The sequence below is a fragment of the Trichosurus vulpecula genome, chromosome 3 (assembly GCF_011100635.1).
Source record: "Trichosurus vulpecula isolate mTriVul1 chromosome 3, mTriVul1.pri, whole genome shotgun sequence".
Lineage (NCBI taxonomy): Eukaryota > Metazoa > Chordata > Mammalia > Diprotodontia > Phalangeridae > Trichosurus > Trichosurus vulpecula.
In genome coordinates, this window is record NC_050575.1 from 173569110 (window position 1) to 173587602 (window position 18493).

The 18493-nt window shown below is 36.7% G+C and overlaps 1 protein-coding gene across 1 annotated transcript; it reads right to left on the reverse strand.

The window, feature by feature from the left end:
• Nucleotides 1–9544: 9544 nt before the first annotated feature.
• Nucleotides 9545–17286, reverse strand: LOC118841385 (trichosurin-like). Its single transcript, XM_036748774.1, has 6 exons — nt 17200–17286; nt 15313–15446; nt 13387–13460; nt 12681–12791; nt 9757–9858; nt 9545–9570 (listed from the first exon to the last, which is right to left on the reverse strand). The coding sequence occupies exons 1-6, from the start codon at nt 17284–17286 to the stop codon at nt 9545–9547; spliced, it is 534 nt and encodes a 177-aa protein (XP_036604669.1).
• Between the last annotated feature and the right edge of the window lie 1207 nt (nt 17287–18493).

Sequence of the window (18493 nt, forward strand, 5' to 3'; positions counted from 1 at the left end):
ACAAAACCAGCAGAAACCATATGATTATCTCAATAGATGCAGAAAAAGCTTTTGACAAAATACAACACCCACTCCTATTAAAAACCCTCGAAAGCTTAGGAATGAATGGAGGTTTCCTTAAAATCATAAGTAACATCTACCTAAAACCATCAGCAAGCATTACATGTAATGGGGATAAGCTAGATGCATTTCCAATAAGATTGGGGGTGAAATAAGGATGTCCATATCACCGCTATTATTCAATTTGGTACTGGAAATGTTAGCTTTAGCAATAAGAGAAGAAAAGGAAATTGAAGGAATTAGAATAGGTGAAGAAGAAACTAAGTTATCACTCTTTGCAGATGATATGATGGGTTACTTAGAAAATCCTAGAGAATCAAGTAAAAAACTACTTGAAATAATAAATAACTTTATCAAAATTGCAGGATATAAAATAAACCCACATAAATCCTTGGCATTCCTATATATTAGTAACAAAGCCCAACAGCAAGAGATAGAAAAAGAAATTCCAATTGAAGTTACTGTAGAACTACAAAATATTTGGGAGTCTTCCTGCCAAGACACACCCAAGACCTATATGAACACACTTACAAAACACTTTTCAAATAAATAAAGTCAGATCTAAATAAATGGAAAAACATCAGTTACTCATGGTTAGGTCGGGCTCATATAATAAAAATGACCATTTTACATAAAATAATTTACTTATTCAGTACCATACAAATCACCTTACCAAAAATTATTTTACAGAGGTGGATAAAATAATAACCAAATTCATCTGGAAGAACAAAAAGTCCAGAATATCAAGGGAATTTCTTTTCCTCATGACGTCAGTATAACCAGTATTTCTAGTACTATGCCAAATGGAAGTGATAACAATGAACATCCTTGTTTCATCCCTGAATTTATCAGAAAGAATGCTAATTTGTTACCTTTACATACAATGATAACTCAGTTTTCTTTATATGCTATTTACGTTTTAAGGAAAGATCTATTTATTATTATATATTTTAGTTTTTTTTAACAAATGTTTTGTATTTTGTCAAAAGCTTTTTCTGCATTTATTGATGTAAGCATGCGATTTTTGTTGGTTTTGTCATTAGTGTGGTTAATTGTTTATATTTTTACTTAACATTAAGCTAACCCTATAATCTTGACATAAATCCAACCTAGTGCATAATCTTTGTGATATTACTCTGTTAATATTTTCTTTAAAAGTTTTGGACCAATGTCCCTCCCTTAGGGACATTGGTCCATAGTTTTCTTCTTCTGTTTTGACTTTCCTGGGTTTAAGTATCCAAAGCATATCTGTGTCATAGAAAAATTCGGTAGTATCCCTTCTTTTGACCTTTTCTTGCAAGCATTTTATAGAATAAATAAATTAATTTTTTTTATAGTTTCATAGCATTAACTCATAAATCCATCTGGTCCTGTCCTTCCCCACCCCCACCTTTGGAAATTCATTTATGACTTATTCAATTCATTACTCTGAGGCTAAACTGTCTAAATTCTTTACTTCTTGTTTTCTTAAATTGAGTCTTTTATTTTTTTACAAATATTCCTTTATTTCATTTGCATTGTTGGTTTTATTCAAAAATAGCTGGTGAAAATAGTTTCTGATATCTTTTATTTCTTTTTCATTTGTTGTAAATTCTCCTTGTTTATTTTGGGTGCTTTTTGGATACTGGAAGTTTGATTTAGTTTTTCTTCTTTTTGCTAGAATTAGCTAATGTTTTATTTTTTTCAAGAAAACACTTATTTTCATTTATTCATTCTTTTCATTTTTAATTTTGTTAATATCTTCTTTTCTATTTTGGTGTTAAATTGGGCTTTTTAATTTTTTGATTTTCTATTATTTTTAGCAACATTTCAAATTCTCTCTCTCTCTCTCTCTCTCTCTCTCTCTCAATGAAAGTGTTTAGAGATGTATAATTATAATTTTTCCTAGGAATTATTTTGGTTGTGTCCTGAAAATCTTTGTCTATTTCCTTATTCTTATCATTGTTTTTAATGAAATTCTATGATTTCTATGACTTGTTCTATGGCATACAAAATCCTTTAGGATTAAGTTATTTGGTTTTTAGTTGATTTCTGATTCTTTATTTTTTGCTGTACCTTTTATTTAAAATAATTTCATTGTATCCAATAAAAGCTGCATATAATTTTTCTACTTTTCTGAATTTGTTTTTGGGATTTGTATATCCTAAGGCATGATCAATTCTCTCCTTTCCTCCCTCCCCACTCTCCCCCTGGCCCCATTGAGAATACAAACAATTTGATATAGATTATACAAATGTAATCATGCAAAACATATCCAAAGTAGTCATGTTGTGAAAGGAAACATACACAAGTAAAATAAAAACTCAAGAAAAATAAAGAAAGTAATAAAAGAAGTGTGCTTCAATCTGAATTCAGGCATCATCAGTTATTTCTCAGGGGATGGATAGCATTTTTCATCATATGACCTTCAGTAAGATAGATTTCAATATCCAACTGAATGTATATGTTGTTCCCTCTTTTGACAAATTCTAATGACAGCATCCATTTTATATCCTGTAATACTCTGTCTCTTGTTCAGTCATAAATTCTTACCTTCTCCTTAGATATGACAGGTAAACTATTCCACACTCCCCTAATTTGCTTATAATATCACCCTTTATATTTAAAATATGTATCCATTTTGATCTTATTGTGGTATGGCCTGTACTCTATACTTAGTTTCTGCCATTCTGTTTTTTTAGTTTTCCCAGTAGTTTTTATCAAATAATGAGTTTTTGTCCCCAAAGGTTGGATCTTTGCATTTATCAAACACTAGATTACTATGGTTACTTTCTACTGTGTATTGTATACTCAATCTGGTCCACTGATCCCCCGCTCTGTTTGCTAGTAACAGATGATCACTTTGTGGTGTAGTTTGATATCTGATATGGCTAGGCCACCTTTTGTTCTTCAGGTGAATTTTGTTATTTTTTTCTAGCTGTATAAAATAATATTTTGGTAGTTTCTTTGTTATGGTACTGAATAACTTAATTAATCTAGGCAAAACTGTAATTTTCATTATGATGGCTTGACTTAACCATGAACAATTGATATTTTTCCAATAGTTTAGACCTGATTTTATTTATGTGAAGTGTTTTGTAATTGAGTTCATATAGTTCCTGGGCATGTCTTCACTTGTAGACCCCCAAATGTTTTATATTGTCTATCATTATGATAAATGGAATTTCTCTTGCTATCTCTTCCTGCTGGATTTTGTTGGTAATATATAGGAATGGTCATGATATACGTGGGTTTATTTCATATCTTGCCACTTTGCTAAAGTTGTGAATTATTTCAGATAGTTTTATAGTCAATGCCCATCATATCATTTCCAAGGAATGATAGATTTGTTTCCTCATTACATATTTTAATTCCTTCAATTACATTTTCTTCTTTAATTGAAATAGATATCATTTCTAGTATAATATTGAATAATAGTGGTAATAGAAATGCTTGCTGCAGACTTGATCTTATTGGGAAGGCTTCTAGCTTACCCCAATTACAAATAATATTTGCTGATAGGTTTAGATAGATGCTATTTGTCATTTAAAGGAAAGTTGCATTTATTCCTATGCTCTATAGTGTATTTTAGGAGGAATGGATATTGCATTTTGTCAAAAGCTTTTTCTATATCTATTGAAGCAATCATATTGTATTCTTTTGTTATTGATATGGTCAATTATGCTATAGTTTTCTTTTAATGTTGAAACAGCTCTGCATAACTCTCTCTTTCTTCTCTCTGTCTGTCTCTTTCTTTTCAGACTTTCTTTTCTCACATGTGATTTGCTTCTGACAGCTGCCTCTCCCAATCTGCCCTCTCTTCTCTCAATCTCTCCCTCCTCTTATTCCCCATGCTGGGCTCTGCTCTGCTGTGCTCCCAGGTCCATGTGGTAGACCTTACCCTGTGACCATCCAGGCTGTCCTGGCTGGAGCCCTGCTTCTCTCTGCTATTTTGTGGGTTCTGCAGTTCTAGAATTTGTTCAGAGCCATTTTTCATAGGTGTTTGGAGGGACCTGAGTGGGAGCTCATGCAAGTCCGTGCTTTCCAGTTGCCATCTTAGCTCTGCCCTGCCCCCCATAATTTCTTGAAAGAGGATCTCTATGCTCTTTTTTCATCATTACCTTCAAGTAGTTCAATAATTCTTAAATTATTTCTCCTTGATCTATTTCCTGGGTCTGTTATTTTTCCATTGAGCCATTGAGATATTTTACATTTTATTCTATTTCAAATGTTGTTTTATTGCATTTTGGTTTCTCATGGAGTCATTAGCTTTAATTTGTCAAATTTTAAATTTGAAGGAGTTATTTTCTTCACCAAGCTTTTGTACCTCCTTTTCCATTTGGCCAATTCTGCTTTTAAATTTCTTTTCTTCAGTGAATTTTTGTACATCTTTTTTCCATTTTTTTTTTGCTTCCTTTGTCAAGCTGTTGATTCTATTTTTCATTACTCTTTTTTAAAAATAATATATTTATTTTTTATTTTTAGTTTACAACACTCAGTTCCACAAATTTTTGGGCTCCAAATTTTCTCTCCCTCCCTCTCTTCCCCCTTCCCCCCCCAAGACAGAATGTAATACAATGTAGGTTCTACATATACCCTCACATTGAACTTATTTACATAATAGTCCAGTTGTAAAGAACAATTATAACCAATAGAATGAATCATGAGAAAAGAGAAATGAAACCAAGAAAGAAGGAAAAAAAGAGAGCAAAAAGTTTGCCTCAATATGTATTCGAACTCCATAATTCTTTTTCTGGATGTGCATAGCTTTTTCCCATCATAAGTCTTTTGAAACTGTCTTTGAACCTTGCATTGATGAGAGGTGTCAAGTCTACCAAAGTATCCTTACAGACACTGTGTGTCTGTAATCATGTATAATGATCTCCTGGTTCTGCTCCCCTTACTCAGCATCAGTTCATACAAGTCATTCCAGGTTATAATGAAGTCCATCTGCTCCTCATTTCTTATAGCACAATAGTATTTCATTACATTCATATACCACAATTTGTTTAGCCATATTCCAGTTGATGGAGCTCTCCTTGATTTCCAATTCTTTGCTCCCACAAGAAGAGCTGCTATAAATATTTTTGTATATATGGGTCCCTTTTCCACTTACATGATATCTTTGGGATATAGCCCTGGAAGTGGTATTCCTGGTTCAAAGGGTATGCACATTTTTATAGCCTTTTGGGCATACTTCCAAATTGCTCTCCAGAATGGATGGATCAGTTCACATTTCCACCAACAATGTAACAATGTTCCAATTTTCCCACATCCATTCCAGCATTTATCATTTTCCTATTTTGTCATGTTAGCCAATCTGATGGGAGAGTTTCATTATTCTTTTGTATCACTCTTATTTCTTTCCCCAATTTTTCTCCTGTCTTACTTATTTTATTTTTAAAGTTCTTTTTGGTCTCTTCCAGGAATTCTTTTGGGTCCTGATACCAATTCACATTTTGCTTTGAGGCTTCACATTTAGCCTTTTTGACATTGTTGTCCTCTTCTGAGTTAGTATTTTGATCTTTTCTGTCACCATAATAACTTTCTATTGTCAAGTTATTTCTTTTTCTTTTGCTCATTTTTCCAGCCTACTTCTTGACTTTTAGTTTTATCTTAAAGTTGTGCTCTGCTCCTGTGGTGGAGAGAGCACTGTTCCAAACTTTAGCTTTTTCATACTGCCATTTTCAGAGCTGGTTCTGAAGACCTCCATGTTTTCAATTCTTCCAAGGTCATATGGTCTCTCCTATGACCACACAATCTAGTGTGCTAGTGTTCCTCCTCACCCTAGGAGTGTGACCTAGGTCTGTGAACCAGATCCCTGTTTGAACAATGTAGCATAGTTCTGAAACCAGTGCCAGCAAAGTGTCTCATGTAATTTCCTTCTGACTTATTGTCCTGTCCTCTTACCATCTGTGGGCTGAGGGGGTTGCTGTTGCTGATTCAGTTGCCCCCAAGGCTTCCACTGGCTTGATAGGGTGAAGCCTGCTGCTGGTTTGCTCAGGCTAATTGTGCTGCACTTCTTTCTGCTCTAACCTCAGCAAGACAGACCTTTCCTGTAGACCTCCTAAGTTGTTTTGGACTGGAAAATCATTTCATTCCCATCCTCTTGTTCATTCTGCCACTCCAGAATTCATTTTGTGAAGTTATTTTAAAGTTGTTTGGAAGGGAATTTGGAAGAGCTAAGGGAACTTCCTGCCTTATTCTGTCATCTTGTTAAAAAGCAATTTGAAATCAATCAAATAAAATGACAAAACATCCATACTCTTTGACCCAGAGATTCCAAAACTAGACTTATGCCTCTGGGAGATCATTGATAAGAAGAAAGTCCCCATATACACTTAGATGTTCTATATGGCAAAAGTACTTATAGTAGCACTTTTGTAGTAGCGAAGATTAGGAAATAAAGAAGATGCCCATAGAATAGGGAAAGGCTAAACAAATTGTGGTGCATAAATATAATGTAATTTTTTTTCTTCTCTAAGATAAAATAAATGTGATGATTACAGATCATCATGTTACAGAGAAGCACAGAAAAATCTATGTGAACCCATTACCAGTGAAGTAAGCAGAGCCAAGAAAATAGCCTACAAAATGATTATAACAATCAAAATAGAAAGAACAACTGCCACAAAACATTCAAAAGCTTAGGCTACAAAATTGTGACAACAACAACATGGCCCCAAAAAGAGATATAAGGAAATGCCCCTACTATCTGCCTTTGTTAAATTAGGAGATCCACTAGTATGTAACATTGCATATATTTTAAGACTTTTTAAAATGTATTCATTAATTTTGCTTTCTCCTCTTCTTTATCTTTTTCTTGAATTTAAAATATATTCTTTGATACATGTGATATCTCTTTTAAATGGGGGAGGGCAATGAATCTTGGGACAAACTCTTGCAATATAAAAATAAAAGATCAATAACAATGTATTTAATTTAAAAGGATGTAGTAAATTAACATTTCTGGAAAAAGGCATAAAGGTGGGCTGTAGAAGATAGGAGACAGAAGGATTTTGAATCACACATCTGAGTGGTAGAAAGAATTGTAAATAATATGGGTGTCCATTTGAGAAATGTACGAACAATTTGTGGTATACAGATGTAATGCAATATTATTATAAAAAATGAAAATTTGAGGAATTCAGAGAAATATGCGAAGAGTTATATGAGTGATACAATGTGAAATAAATATAATCAGGAGAACAATACACACAATGACTATAACAATGTAAAAAAATCACTAAAACAAAGCCAAAATCTACGGAATTGCAGTGACCAATCTTAGCTCTGAAGAAAAGAGATGCACTTCCATTTTTTCCTCTGAAGAGATAGGGAATTGGGGGTTTACAAATAGATTTTGTTGCTACTGTTTAATTGGTTTTGCTGAAATGATTCTCTTTATTATACAGAAAGGTTCATTTGATGGTTGGAGGCATGCTCTATGCAGAATTAATTTTAATGTAACTAATGTAATTAATGTTACTCAAAAACATCAATAAAACATCAGAAAGTTGAGGTGGCTGGATGAAGTCCCAGAGATCTGATAAGACCCCTCTTCTTACTTCACTTCTGGGAAAGGGGGTATTGTAAAGGCAAGCAAAGAGGGATTTTTTTGCTGTTTTTTTTTTCTTTTGGAGTTCTTCTCAGCGCTAAAAAAATCAAGTGCATTTAAGTCTTGCCTTTAATTGAATCAAGAGTCCTTGTTTGAATCAAGAGTCTTTTATTGAATCAGGAGTTGTTGATTGGAAATAGTATTTATTGGTTGGAAGGAGAGGTACAGGTAGAGAGAGAGAGAGAAGCAGAAAGGTAAAGAGAAAAGCAGAGCTGAGAGAGAGAAGCAAGCATGAGCAGGCTAGGGGAATTCACTTGTCCGGAGGCCTAACAGAAATAATGTTTGTGATGCCTGTTGTTGGTCTGTGTTAATTTCTCAGATAGAAGTCCTGTCTGTTGGTCTGTGTTAATTTCTCAGACAGAAGCCCTGTCTGTTGGTCTTTATGAATGAATTGAGATGACAGTGCTGGTAATATATGTAAATATTTTCATAGCCCTGTTAAGCTTTGCTTTCCAAGAAACAGGAACTTCAGGCAGGAGCCCCTGGAGCCTGCTATCAGGCAGGGAGAGGAACAACTTAGAATGGGGCAGTCCCTGTGAGCTGAGACAAGGAACAGGAGCAGAGAACTGCCTGCATGTGAATCTAGGCAAGAGCTGGGAGTGGTTTGCCCACTGAGGAGGAACCACGGAATTTTGGAAGTCAGCCTCAAGTCAAGATAAAAGAAGACTTTACTTGGACACTCTGTATTGATTGAAGAGACTATAACTTACTGTCACTTAGGAGCGGATGATGTTTGCATTTTCTGCTACCCCTTAAGGATGATATGTTGTAATAGGGGAGACCCTGGCCTGAGACCCCCTGCTTGTGTAAACAAGTATTTTGGGGATGCAATGATATATGCTGTGTGTGAATATTCTGAGGAATGCTGTAAGATACACTGAATGTTATGTTTTGTTTAAGACTATGTGGCCACCTTAGTAATAAGTTGTTACGTTGTTGGGAATGTTATGCTTTATTATACTGAACAATGTTTAGTTCTGAATAAATAGAGAGTTCATTATACTATGCGATCAGATCCTTAAATTTCACAGCAGCAATCCTCGAGTGTGCTGCCATGATTGGCATTACAGGTATGTATCTGCATCATTTTGCAAATAGACTCAGAATACCTCATGTTCAAGGAAAAGAATTTATTTCACACTTATAGAAAAGTCTCCCTCCAGAGGTCCTCCCCAAGGCAAAGCAAAAATGGAGGCCGAATCTCCTTGGGGACTGCAGACATTTTGATTATCTAGATGAAGGTAGGATTCCAACAAGACAAATATGCTGCATCCTGGGAATTCCTGTGGGGTAGTGACAAGAGCATGATTACAAAATTTATTCACAGGCAAACTTAGGAACAAGGAATGAACAGTAATTAAAGTTTTAGTCTACTTAATCGACTAAGTAAAGTCTTAGAACCTAGGTAAGAAAGTCTCGTGATGGAGTTAACTCTGGTCTATAGAGAGGGAGGGAGGAAAGGAGAGGGGGAAGGGGGAAGGGGAGAGAGAGAGAGGTTTTAGAGATTCCGCAGATATCTGAGATGGAAGGTATAGGCCAAGGAAGGGGCCAAGAAAATGCAAGGAGCATTAAAATATAGTTGGTGGGAAAATAGTTAAAGTGAAAGTGCCCCAAATAGAAAGGGAATGTCAACCACCCTCATACCCCCACTTCAAACACCTGCTTTGTAAGATATTATATTGCTGTATAAACAAGGGGAAGCCAAACATAGTTTACAGATTATCAGTTAGTGTAACTTATTAGGATCCTCCTAGTCTTATTCACATCTGTCCCTAAATTATATGATCAGATTTTAAAGTACTGAGTTCTAGTTTTCTAAAAAGCATGACCCCTAAGAAATAATCTCAAGGTTAAATATCACAGACCTACATGTCAGAGTGGGCTGTCTTACTGTTCAAGCTCCTGGCACTGATCTGTGGAGACAAAGCAATACATTGATGATTCTCAAACATGAAGCCTTCTTAGCCTCTTTTTGTCACCACTCCCAGAAGAAAAAGAAATAATGCAAGGGCAAATGGGATCCAAGGTAGTCTTATTTCCATTCTATGAAATTCTCCTTTTAGTCACAAATTGAGAAGACAGAGATAAGAAGGACTTACCAGCTTCAGATACATCTAAAATATTTTCTCTCTTAAGTCCTGCATTTATACAAATTTTCTCAAATTTCTCCTTTATATCATCATTCAGGTCTGGAGTACGACCTGTACAATAAAAAAATTATAATAGCAATAACATTAATAGTTAGCATCTATATATGACTAAGTTTTGCACAATGCTTTACATATAAAGCCCCTCTTTTTGTCTCTAGAGAAAATGAATTTCAATACAGGCTTGTGGTTAAGTCTAGGGCTATTGGTCCTTGGATTCCCTTTTGCTCTTCCCTGTCTCATGGTCTACTCTTTTAGAGCAAACAATTACTTAGAATGCAGTCAAAACCAGCCTATCTTTAGATGGAGACAACAATCATCATAAAAGCACATCTAGCAAATAAATAAGGTTTAAAGAGAGTAGGTAATTTCTAAGGTTAAGTGATGCAAGTTTGCCAGCTAGTGATGAGAAAGGAGATTGGCAGGGCTAGGGTGGAGAAGTGGAGAGGAGATAACTTCATTAGGTCCCAGTAGTCTTAATAGTCATGGAAATGACTCAGAGCTCCCACATCCCTGAGCTTCCACTCCACCCTACCCTTGTTGTTAGTGCAGCTTCAGCCTTCCCATCATCCTTTAGCTCCTCCTTCTAAGATTCCCTTGTAGAAAAGGGGTTATACATGCATGATCTCATTTGATCCTCAAATGAGATCAGAATGATTGCTGATTCTCTCTTTTATGACAGTACAGAAAATTGTCAGGGGGTGTAGCTGGATGAGATAGGGAAGGAGCCTGTACCACTGCTCTGGGTGACACAACTGACAACTTTGGAGATAGTAGCTGCCAGGTAGCCTGGGATTAAATATTCCTTTATAAATAAATAAATATTTCCTATTCAGTCAGGAAGGAGGAAAGACAATCCCTTAATGGTTAGTAATCTATCAATCAATCAGCAAGTACATACATGTCAGGCATTTTGCTAGGTGCAGGGAAAATGACACAAAAAAAATCAGCTCCTGATGTTGAGGAGATTATATTCTATTGGGAAGAATACACCATTTTCACATGTGTAAATACAAGACATAACATGAACCTGTATACACGCATAAATGCAATCTATACAAAACACGTGAAATCAGTGCAAAATAATTTCAGTGGAGGGCAAGGGAACACTGACTGGGGCAATTATAAATGACCTCTTGAAGGATTTAGACCTTGAGTTGAGCCTTGAATGGAGTTAGGGGCTCTAAGAGATCGAGGGGAGGAGGGATAGTAATGTAGGTTTGGGGAATAGATTGTGCTAAGTCACAGATATGGGAGATGAATATCATGTTTGAGGAGCAGCAAGTAGTCCAGTTTGAATAGAACACAGAGTATGTGAATGAGACTATGATATGTTATCAGATCAGAGAGATAGGCTAGGGCCAGCTTATGAGGGACTTCAACAATACAAAAGAGTTTGTATTTTCTACATGAAGTTATAGCAGACAACTTTTTTATTGTACTAGGTTATGTTTTATTCCATAAATTAAAAATGAAATAGAAAAAGAAGAATAGGATGATTAGACCTGTGTTTTAAGAAGATCAATTTGGTAGCTATGTGGAGAATTGATTGAAAAAGAAAGAGACTTAGGAAGACCAATTAGGATCACAGATACTGACCTGAACTAAGATGATTGTGGCAAGGGGGTCAGAAAGGGATAGATGATAGAAATGCTATGAATGTAGAAATGACAAGCTTCCACAATTGATTGCATATGTGTGATGAGTAAAAGTCAAGTCAGTCATGTGACCATCAAGGTAGCAAGATGAATCACTTTCTCAAAACTCCTTCAGCCTTCCAATCTCTCTCTACCCTCCAAAAAAAGGACAATGTGACAAATGTAGAGGAATTTCAGCTAAATCCACACAAGAAGACAGATAAGGGACAAGGTAAAATCCTTTATGAATTGGCCCTAGAGAAATCTAATATTGAGTGTCCACTCAATGTCTCTCCCCAACTTGCATTTGGAGGAATAGCACAAGGAAACTTGGAGGATTGTATGGAGCCTTTGCTGTGATACCCTACTACTGCAGAGATCTTGCCAAATCCTCATTGTCTCAAACAAAGTATCCCAATCCTACTTTTAAAGCTGAACTCGAATGTGATCATCTCCATGAAACATCAACTCATCGTAAGTGATCCCTTCTCCCTCTGACCTACCATAGCATTTTGTCCATCTCTCTTCTGCAGTTTCACATCTTGCCTTGTACTATGGACATTTGAATACATTTTAGCTCCAATCTTAGACTATAAGCCTCATGAGGGATTATCTTTATATCCCCTGTCCTATCAAGCACAGTGCTGTGGACAGTGGAAAATGTACATATATACAAACATACACATACATACAAATGAATGTGTGCATAAGTGTGTTTGTATATACTTGTTGCATATATTTTCTCATTTCCTAGTCATTCTCCCACTGATTTCTCATATAAACAAGATATGTATATGTTTATTTAATGATAAATAATTTTATCACATCATAAAGTAAGACTTCTGATAAATAACCTCTTTCTACTTTGATCCTTTTCTAGCTAGTGTGAAAGGATTCCTGAAGAAGGATATGTACCATATTGTTCATTCACTAATCCATTCAGCACACATTTATTAATGACTTACTATATGCCAAGCACTATTAGGTCCTGGGGATATGATGACCAAAATGAAACAGTCCCAACCCTTCAAGGGGTTTACATTCTATTGGAGAAGGTTCACAGCTATCTTCAGAAGTAGCTGCTGATGGCTAATTTGCTATTCTGAGAAGCATTTTTCCTGATCTGGACATTGCACATGACAACTAGATATATTTTATCCCCAAGTCTACAGACCTCTTTTCTTTCTTTACTCTTCTCTTATGAAAAGGAGTGTTAGGATAGAGTCATGGGATACATACCAAAGAGTACTCCCCAAAGTGTCGCTTCCTTGTTGTTGTAGTTATACAAGATAAAAATGACATATTCATCCTCCTTGAAACTTTGAAGGTAGAGATCATTACTTCCTGAATCTGTGAAGCAAGCAAAAGTCAGGGTCAGAATTTCTTATGCTATAGAAACACGGGCAAAGACTTGAGGTCTGTTAGTAGTTTAATGTCATGCAAAGGCCTTTCCCAAGGGTGTCTGGAAACTTGATTCCCATCATAACCTCTGAGACTCCACCTAACTTGCTATTCTGTTCACAAAACTTTCTCTGTGCTCATCCTAACCCTCTCCAGATTCACAGAATTTTTGTTAGAGATGGAAGGAAGGCCATCTAGTCCAACCACCTCACTTTACAGGTGGAGAAATTGAGGCCTAGAGAGGGGAAAGGACTTGCCTAAAGTCACACAATTAGTTTGTTTCCATTTTACTCTCATCAGGGCTGATCAGATCTCTGAAAGGAGGAACTACGAGAGTTAGATGATCTGATCTATGCTTTGCACACAATAATCATACAGGAATCAAGGCAGGGGGGTGAGAGGCTTGAGATGTCTCTCCTCCATCCCAAAAGGCAGTGGTTTGTATAGACTCTGATCCCTAGACACTTCTTTGCTAATCAATGGGTCCATCAATTCATTTCGATGCATAAAGCTGAAAGACATTGATATTCTCATTTATACTTACATTCCACCTTCATCTGGCCATCTTTCTTTGCTGGGTTAGCAGACACAGAAAACTGAGTGCATTTTCCATTTTCTCTGAAAATAAATATTAGAATGTGAATAACATTTAAATTCACGTAGGGAATTTTACACTAGATTTTGACAATCATTCTATATTCCTTCCATATTTATTCATTATCTCAATTTTATTTCCCCAAATTTACTGTATATAGTCCTTATAATAATATTATACCCAAATTACTCAAAAAGATTAAACTTGATTCTCCATTTAAAATTATTGAGTACATTTTTATTACATACTAATTCTTTGAAAATATGTGATCTGTATATGGTGTAAATGATGGTAGTTAACTAACCAAAATAATCAACTATGTAGGGCATTTCTTTCTTTGCTCATTCTGCATAATGAGGTCTGGGATGTTAACGTTACTTATACAAAGAATGATAAACCTGGTAACAAATGATTGAGTTTGAATTTTGGCTTTGCCCCTTAGAAATTGCACACCCTTGGAGAAGTCATTTAACTTCTATGAGTTTCGATATTCTCATCTGTAAAATGGAGACAGTAGTACTTGCACTACCTATCTTCCTTCATTTCCCACCAGTTGCACCTTTGATTTGACTCCAACATTGTCATTACCCCACGAGTACTTTCTCCCTCTCCTCTCCTATTTTTTAGTTTCTTTAGAGAGACTCCCTCTCATTAGATTATAAGCCCCTTGAGGACAGGGACTGCCTTTTCTTTTCTATTATTTGTATCCCTAGCCCTTAACTCATTTCCTGGATCATTTTTGTTGCTCAGTAGTTTCTGCTGTATCTAATTCTTCATGACCCCATTTGGGGTTTTCTTGGCAAAGATACTGGGTTGGTTTGCCATTACTTCTGCAGGTCATTTTACAGATGAGAAATCTGAGGCAAGCAGGGTTAAGTAACTTGTCCAGGGTCACATTGCTAGTAAGAGTCTGAGGCTAGATTTGAACTCATGTTTTTCTCACTCCATGCCCTGTCTGCATTGTGCCACTTAGCCACCCCTTCCTGGAACATGGCAGATGCTTAATGTATGTTTATTGCATTTTGTTGTCTTGTTTTGTCTTGTCTTGTTCCCATGTCATGGAGTGGTTATGGAAAAAGTACTTTGTAAACTTGAAAGCATTATAAAATATAAAATCTTATTGTCTTATTTTACCTTCATAGCATCCAAAGAAAGATGCGTGTAGCGGATACTATATGAACTAATATATAGATACAGCTAAGACAGAGATATTAGAGTCACACAGCTAGTCACGGTGAAAATAGGGCCTAGAACCCAGTCCAGGGTTTTCTTCATTATGATTCCCTTCCTGGCAATTAGTCTGGAGTTGATAGTCTATGAAGACTGATTCACTCACACCTTCTTTTTTTTGATATAGATAAAGCCTGCTGACTTTTTCAGGCTCCTTTAAAGAAAGGTTTGTATGCCTGGAATGTTTGTATCCTCCATTGTTTGTATGCCAATGTCATTAATACATCAGAGTGACTTGTATGCCAACTTTCCGTCTTTCTCAGTCTTTTTCTATCCTCCTAGCAGAGGGGCCTCCAGCACACCAAACTACTTTTAAGTGATGATTAGTCTATGAGCAGTGACTCAGGTAAGGTTGAGACAGAATGAAAGAAGCAACCCAGAGGAGTGAGTAAAAAAAGTGAGTCTATACATAGTACTTTATAATCAGTACTATTTCTCACCCTTGTATACATTGCTAAAGTCTATGTTGTTATTAGTGTGTTTTCCCTTCCAAAGTTGTCCTAGGTGTTCATAAGACCAACCATAGCATGGAAACTTCATTAATTCCTAGTCCCTAGAGACCACGTCCAGCCTGTGTGAGATATCTGTGTGAGCAGTGACTCAGGTCAGGTCTCCACATCTACCGGTTAATAAGGCAATATTTACCTTTTGAAGAAGACTGCATGCAGGTTACCATTCTCCATAATGAGTTTTTGGACAAAAATCCTCAAGGGACCTCCTTCCTCAATCTTTGCTGTAACATTTGAGGCCAGTGCAATAGTATACCAGGTTCCTGAGAGCTGTGGAATAAGATCTGGGTAAGACTTGAAGAAAGGGAAACACCTTAGTCAGAGGATCATGAGATTCTGGAGCTGGATGGCATTTTGGTCCAAATCTCATATAGTACAGATAAGGAAACTGAGGCTTCAAAGGTAAAATGGGTTCCTACCCCAACCCTGCCTCATGTACACATTAGCAGCATGGTAGAATAGAAAAAGGATTAGACTAAGAATTTAAAGTTAGTGCTCATCCTGGCTCTCACATTACCTACCTGTATGACCTTGGGCATGTTGCTTTATATATTAAAAAGTTTTTCAATATATCGATTTTCTCATCTAGCAAATGGAAATAGTCATATTTGTACTGTGTGTTCTACGAGGTCATTCTGAGAATAAAACTTTCCCTATTCTTGTTCTATCTTGCCTTTAGAAATGACTGACTAATTCTGTTGCAATTATTTGGGGCAGAGTGGGGGTAGGGGTTGACACAGGAATAGTGATGTCTGTTCTACATTTTAACAGTTTAGTTCACTCCTGTATCACTTGTTAAAGTCCCTTCTCTGCTTCTAATCACTGGGAAGGCACTGCGGGTTTCTGCTCCTCTCTTTTCTGCCTAGGTCTAAGATCACTCCCTAAGCCATGGCAGAATCCATGTGTCATACAATCCCAGCATGTGACAGGTAGAAAACCCCAAAGCTACCATTTGAATCCTATACATAAAGTTGGTGTAAGAAAAGAAAATCTGAAAGAAAATCTTCAAGCCCCATGCCTTGAAGTGTTAGAGTAAAAGGTTCTTCTATGGGATTTGTTGGGTTTTACTGACTACTCTTCTAATACAGTCAGAAGCAATGAGTTCAATCTTTTCAGGTGGAATGAAGTTAGCAATTTGAAAGAAGTGCATTATAGGATCATAGAATTTTAAACCTACAAGACCCTTAGAGATAATCTGGCAGAGCTTCTATATTTGACTATTATGTGAAGCCTTTCTTTTACTCTCCTCTCCCTGATAGCTATTAGTGGCCCCTTACCACAAATTGCTTTTAATATATTTTATATAATGGCAGAACAGAACAATGGATAGTGAGCCAGCGTCAGGCCAAGAAGACCTGGATGCTAGTCTCTCCTCCACCATATAAGGGCTGTGTGGCACTGCATACATTTTTAACATCTTAGTGGTCCAGGCAACTCTGAGAGTATAAATGGCAGAGAAGGTATGGGATTGGTGGAGGAAGTTTCTTCACCTGGGAATTATCTATGTCCATGAAGTCATAAGTCCCCATATATTACATATATTTAGATAAATATAGGATGTCTCCACTAATAGAATGAATTTTCCCTTAAGGGAAAAAAGGCTATTTCATTTTTGTTGTATCTCCAAACCCAAGCATAGTGCTTGGCTCATAGTCAATGCTGAGCATTAATAAATAGTTTTTTTGATTGATTGATAGAAATTATCCTATTGGATTATGCTGGAAAGACTGAGAGTTGGAGCATTTCTCATCCTGGCTATTTTAAAAGATGATACATGTAGGTCATAGGTATGCACACACATCCAAACGTCACTTCAGACTTTCAGTTGAGTTCCAATTTGTCAGGCCATATAGCTACTAGGAAGGACAGCTTTAAGTAAGAAGGCATGTCATTTCTATCTTGTCCCAAGACCTGTCTTTGTCTTGTTCTCCAAAAATAGCTTCTGTTTTTCTTGTATGCTACTCCTCAAACCTCTCCCAGACCACCCCATCCAATCTGCCTATGCCCACCCTTTCTTACTTACATCTGGTTGGTGCTCCTGAGAGCAGATATGATGAGCATGGAGGCCACAGACCAGGGCCAGTCCGAGACTCAGCAGCAGAAGCTTCATCTCCCCTATATTTGTCTCTGTGGCTTCAGTAGCAGCTAGGAGTGTGAGGATGATTCCAATAAATGCTCTGGGCTCTCAGGTCAGCTGCCTTTATACTCTTTTATGGGGCCAGGCCGATGAGATAGCCCCACATGGCCTCCCCCAGATGCACTAAAGAATACTTTATGCGAAGAGTCTCTAGCCCATGCTTATCCACTAGTTAAGCAACCCAAGGACACCGGCTCCCATGTACTTCTTGACAATGAATAGTGTACATTTCTGAAATGTTAAGTTCCAAGAATAACCAGTGTTATGTTGGGTCAACTTTTTGGAATCAGATCAAGAGCTAGCCTGAGACCAGGGAATCTAAATTTCTCTGTTTTTTTCCTGTGGCAATTCCCAGTTAACATGAACTTACTAAACACCTAAGGTACACAGAACCCTGTATATGCTAGGCAATGTGGGAGAATTGCTCATGACAAAGAAAACAGGGTCACTCTTATGAGGGATCTTACAGTATAGTTGTGGGGATCCAACAAGCATTCATTAAGTACTTACTGTATAGGAACTAGGCAAAAGTAAAAGTTTGTATAGAATTTGCTCTCTGTCCCCCTGGAGATTGCAGTCTAGTGAACAATAATCTATCCTAAGTGCATTTTTTCTGTATTTGTGATTTCAGGTGTTTATGGAATTCACAGCAAGGGAACTTTCTCTTCCACACCATATCCTTCACTGTTCTCTAATTTATAATCTCAGAGAGTTGATTTGGACACTGAGAGGCTAAGTAACTTGTCCAGATTCACTCAGCCAATATGTCTAAAAAGAAGGACTTCCATGCAGAGCTCCCCAATTTAATAGGCATAAAACAAAGTGCTCTATGTTGTCTGAGGAGGGTGGGTATCAGGGCAGATCTGAAGGAAGTAACTTTTGAGTTAGGCTTTTAAGGACAGGTGGGTATTCAGTATGTGAAGATAGGGAAGAAGAGCATGAGAAACATAGGGAAAATTGAGAGCAGAGGCACAGATCTGGACAGTAGAAGTCATGTTTAGGAAGAATAGTAGTTTGGTTTTGCTGAAGCATAGAATACTTGGAGGAAATCAGGAGTCAGGCTGTGAAGGCAGGTTAGATGTGTAGAGCAGATGCCAAGTTGTAGGGGGTCTATGTGGTAATCCCATTTGGGTTGGAGTATAGAAGGGAGGCAAGATTGACGTGCAAACACATCTTCAGT

Coding starts and splice junctions, on each gene's coding strand:
- LOC118841385 (XM_036748774.1), bottom strand. CDS start 17,286: ATGAAGCTTCTGCTGCTGAGTCTCGGACTGGCCCTGGTCTGTGGCCTC. Junction 12,792..13,386: donor TGGCCAGATGAAGGTGGAAT/GTAAGTATAAAT, acceptor CTTGCTTCACAG/ATTCAGGAAGTAATGATCTC. Junction 9,571..9,756: donor TTTAGATGTATCTGAAGCTG/GTAAGTCCTTCT, acceptor TTGTCTCCACAG/ATCAGTGCCAGGAGCTTGAA.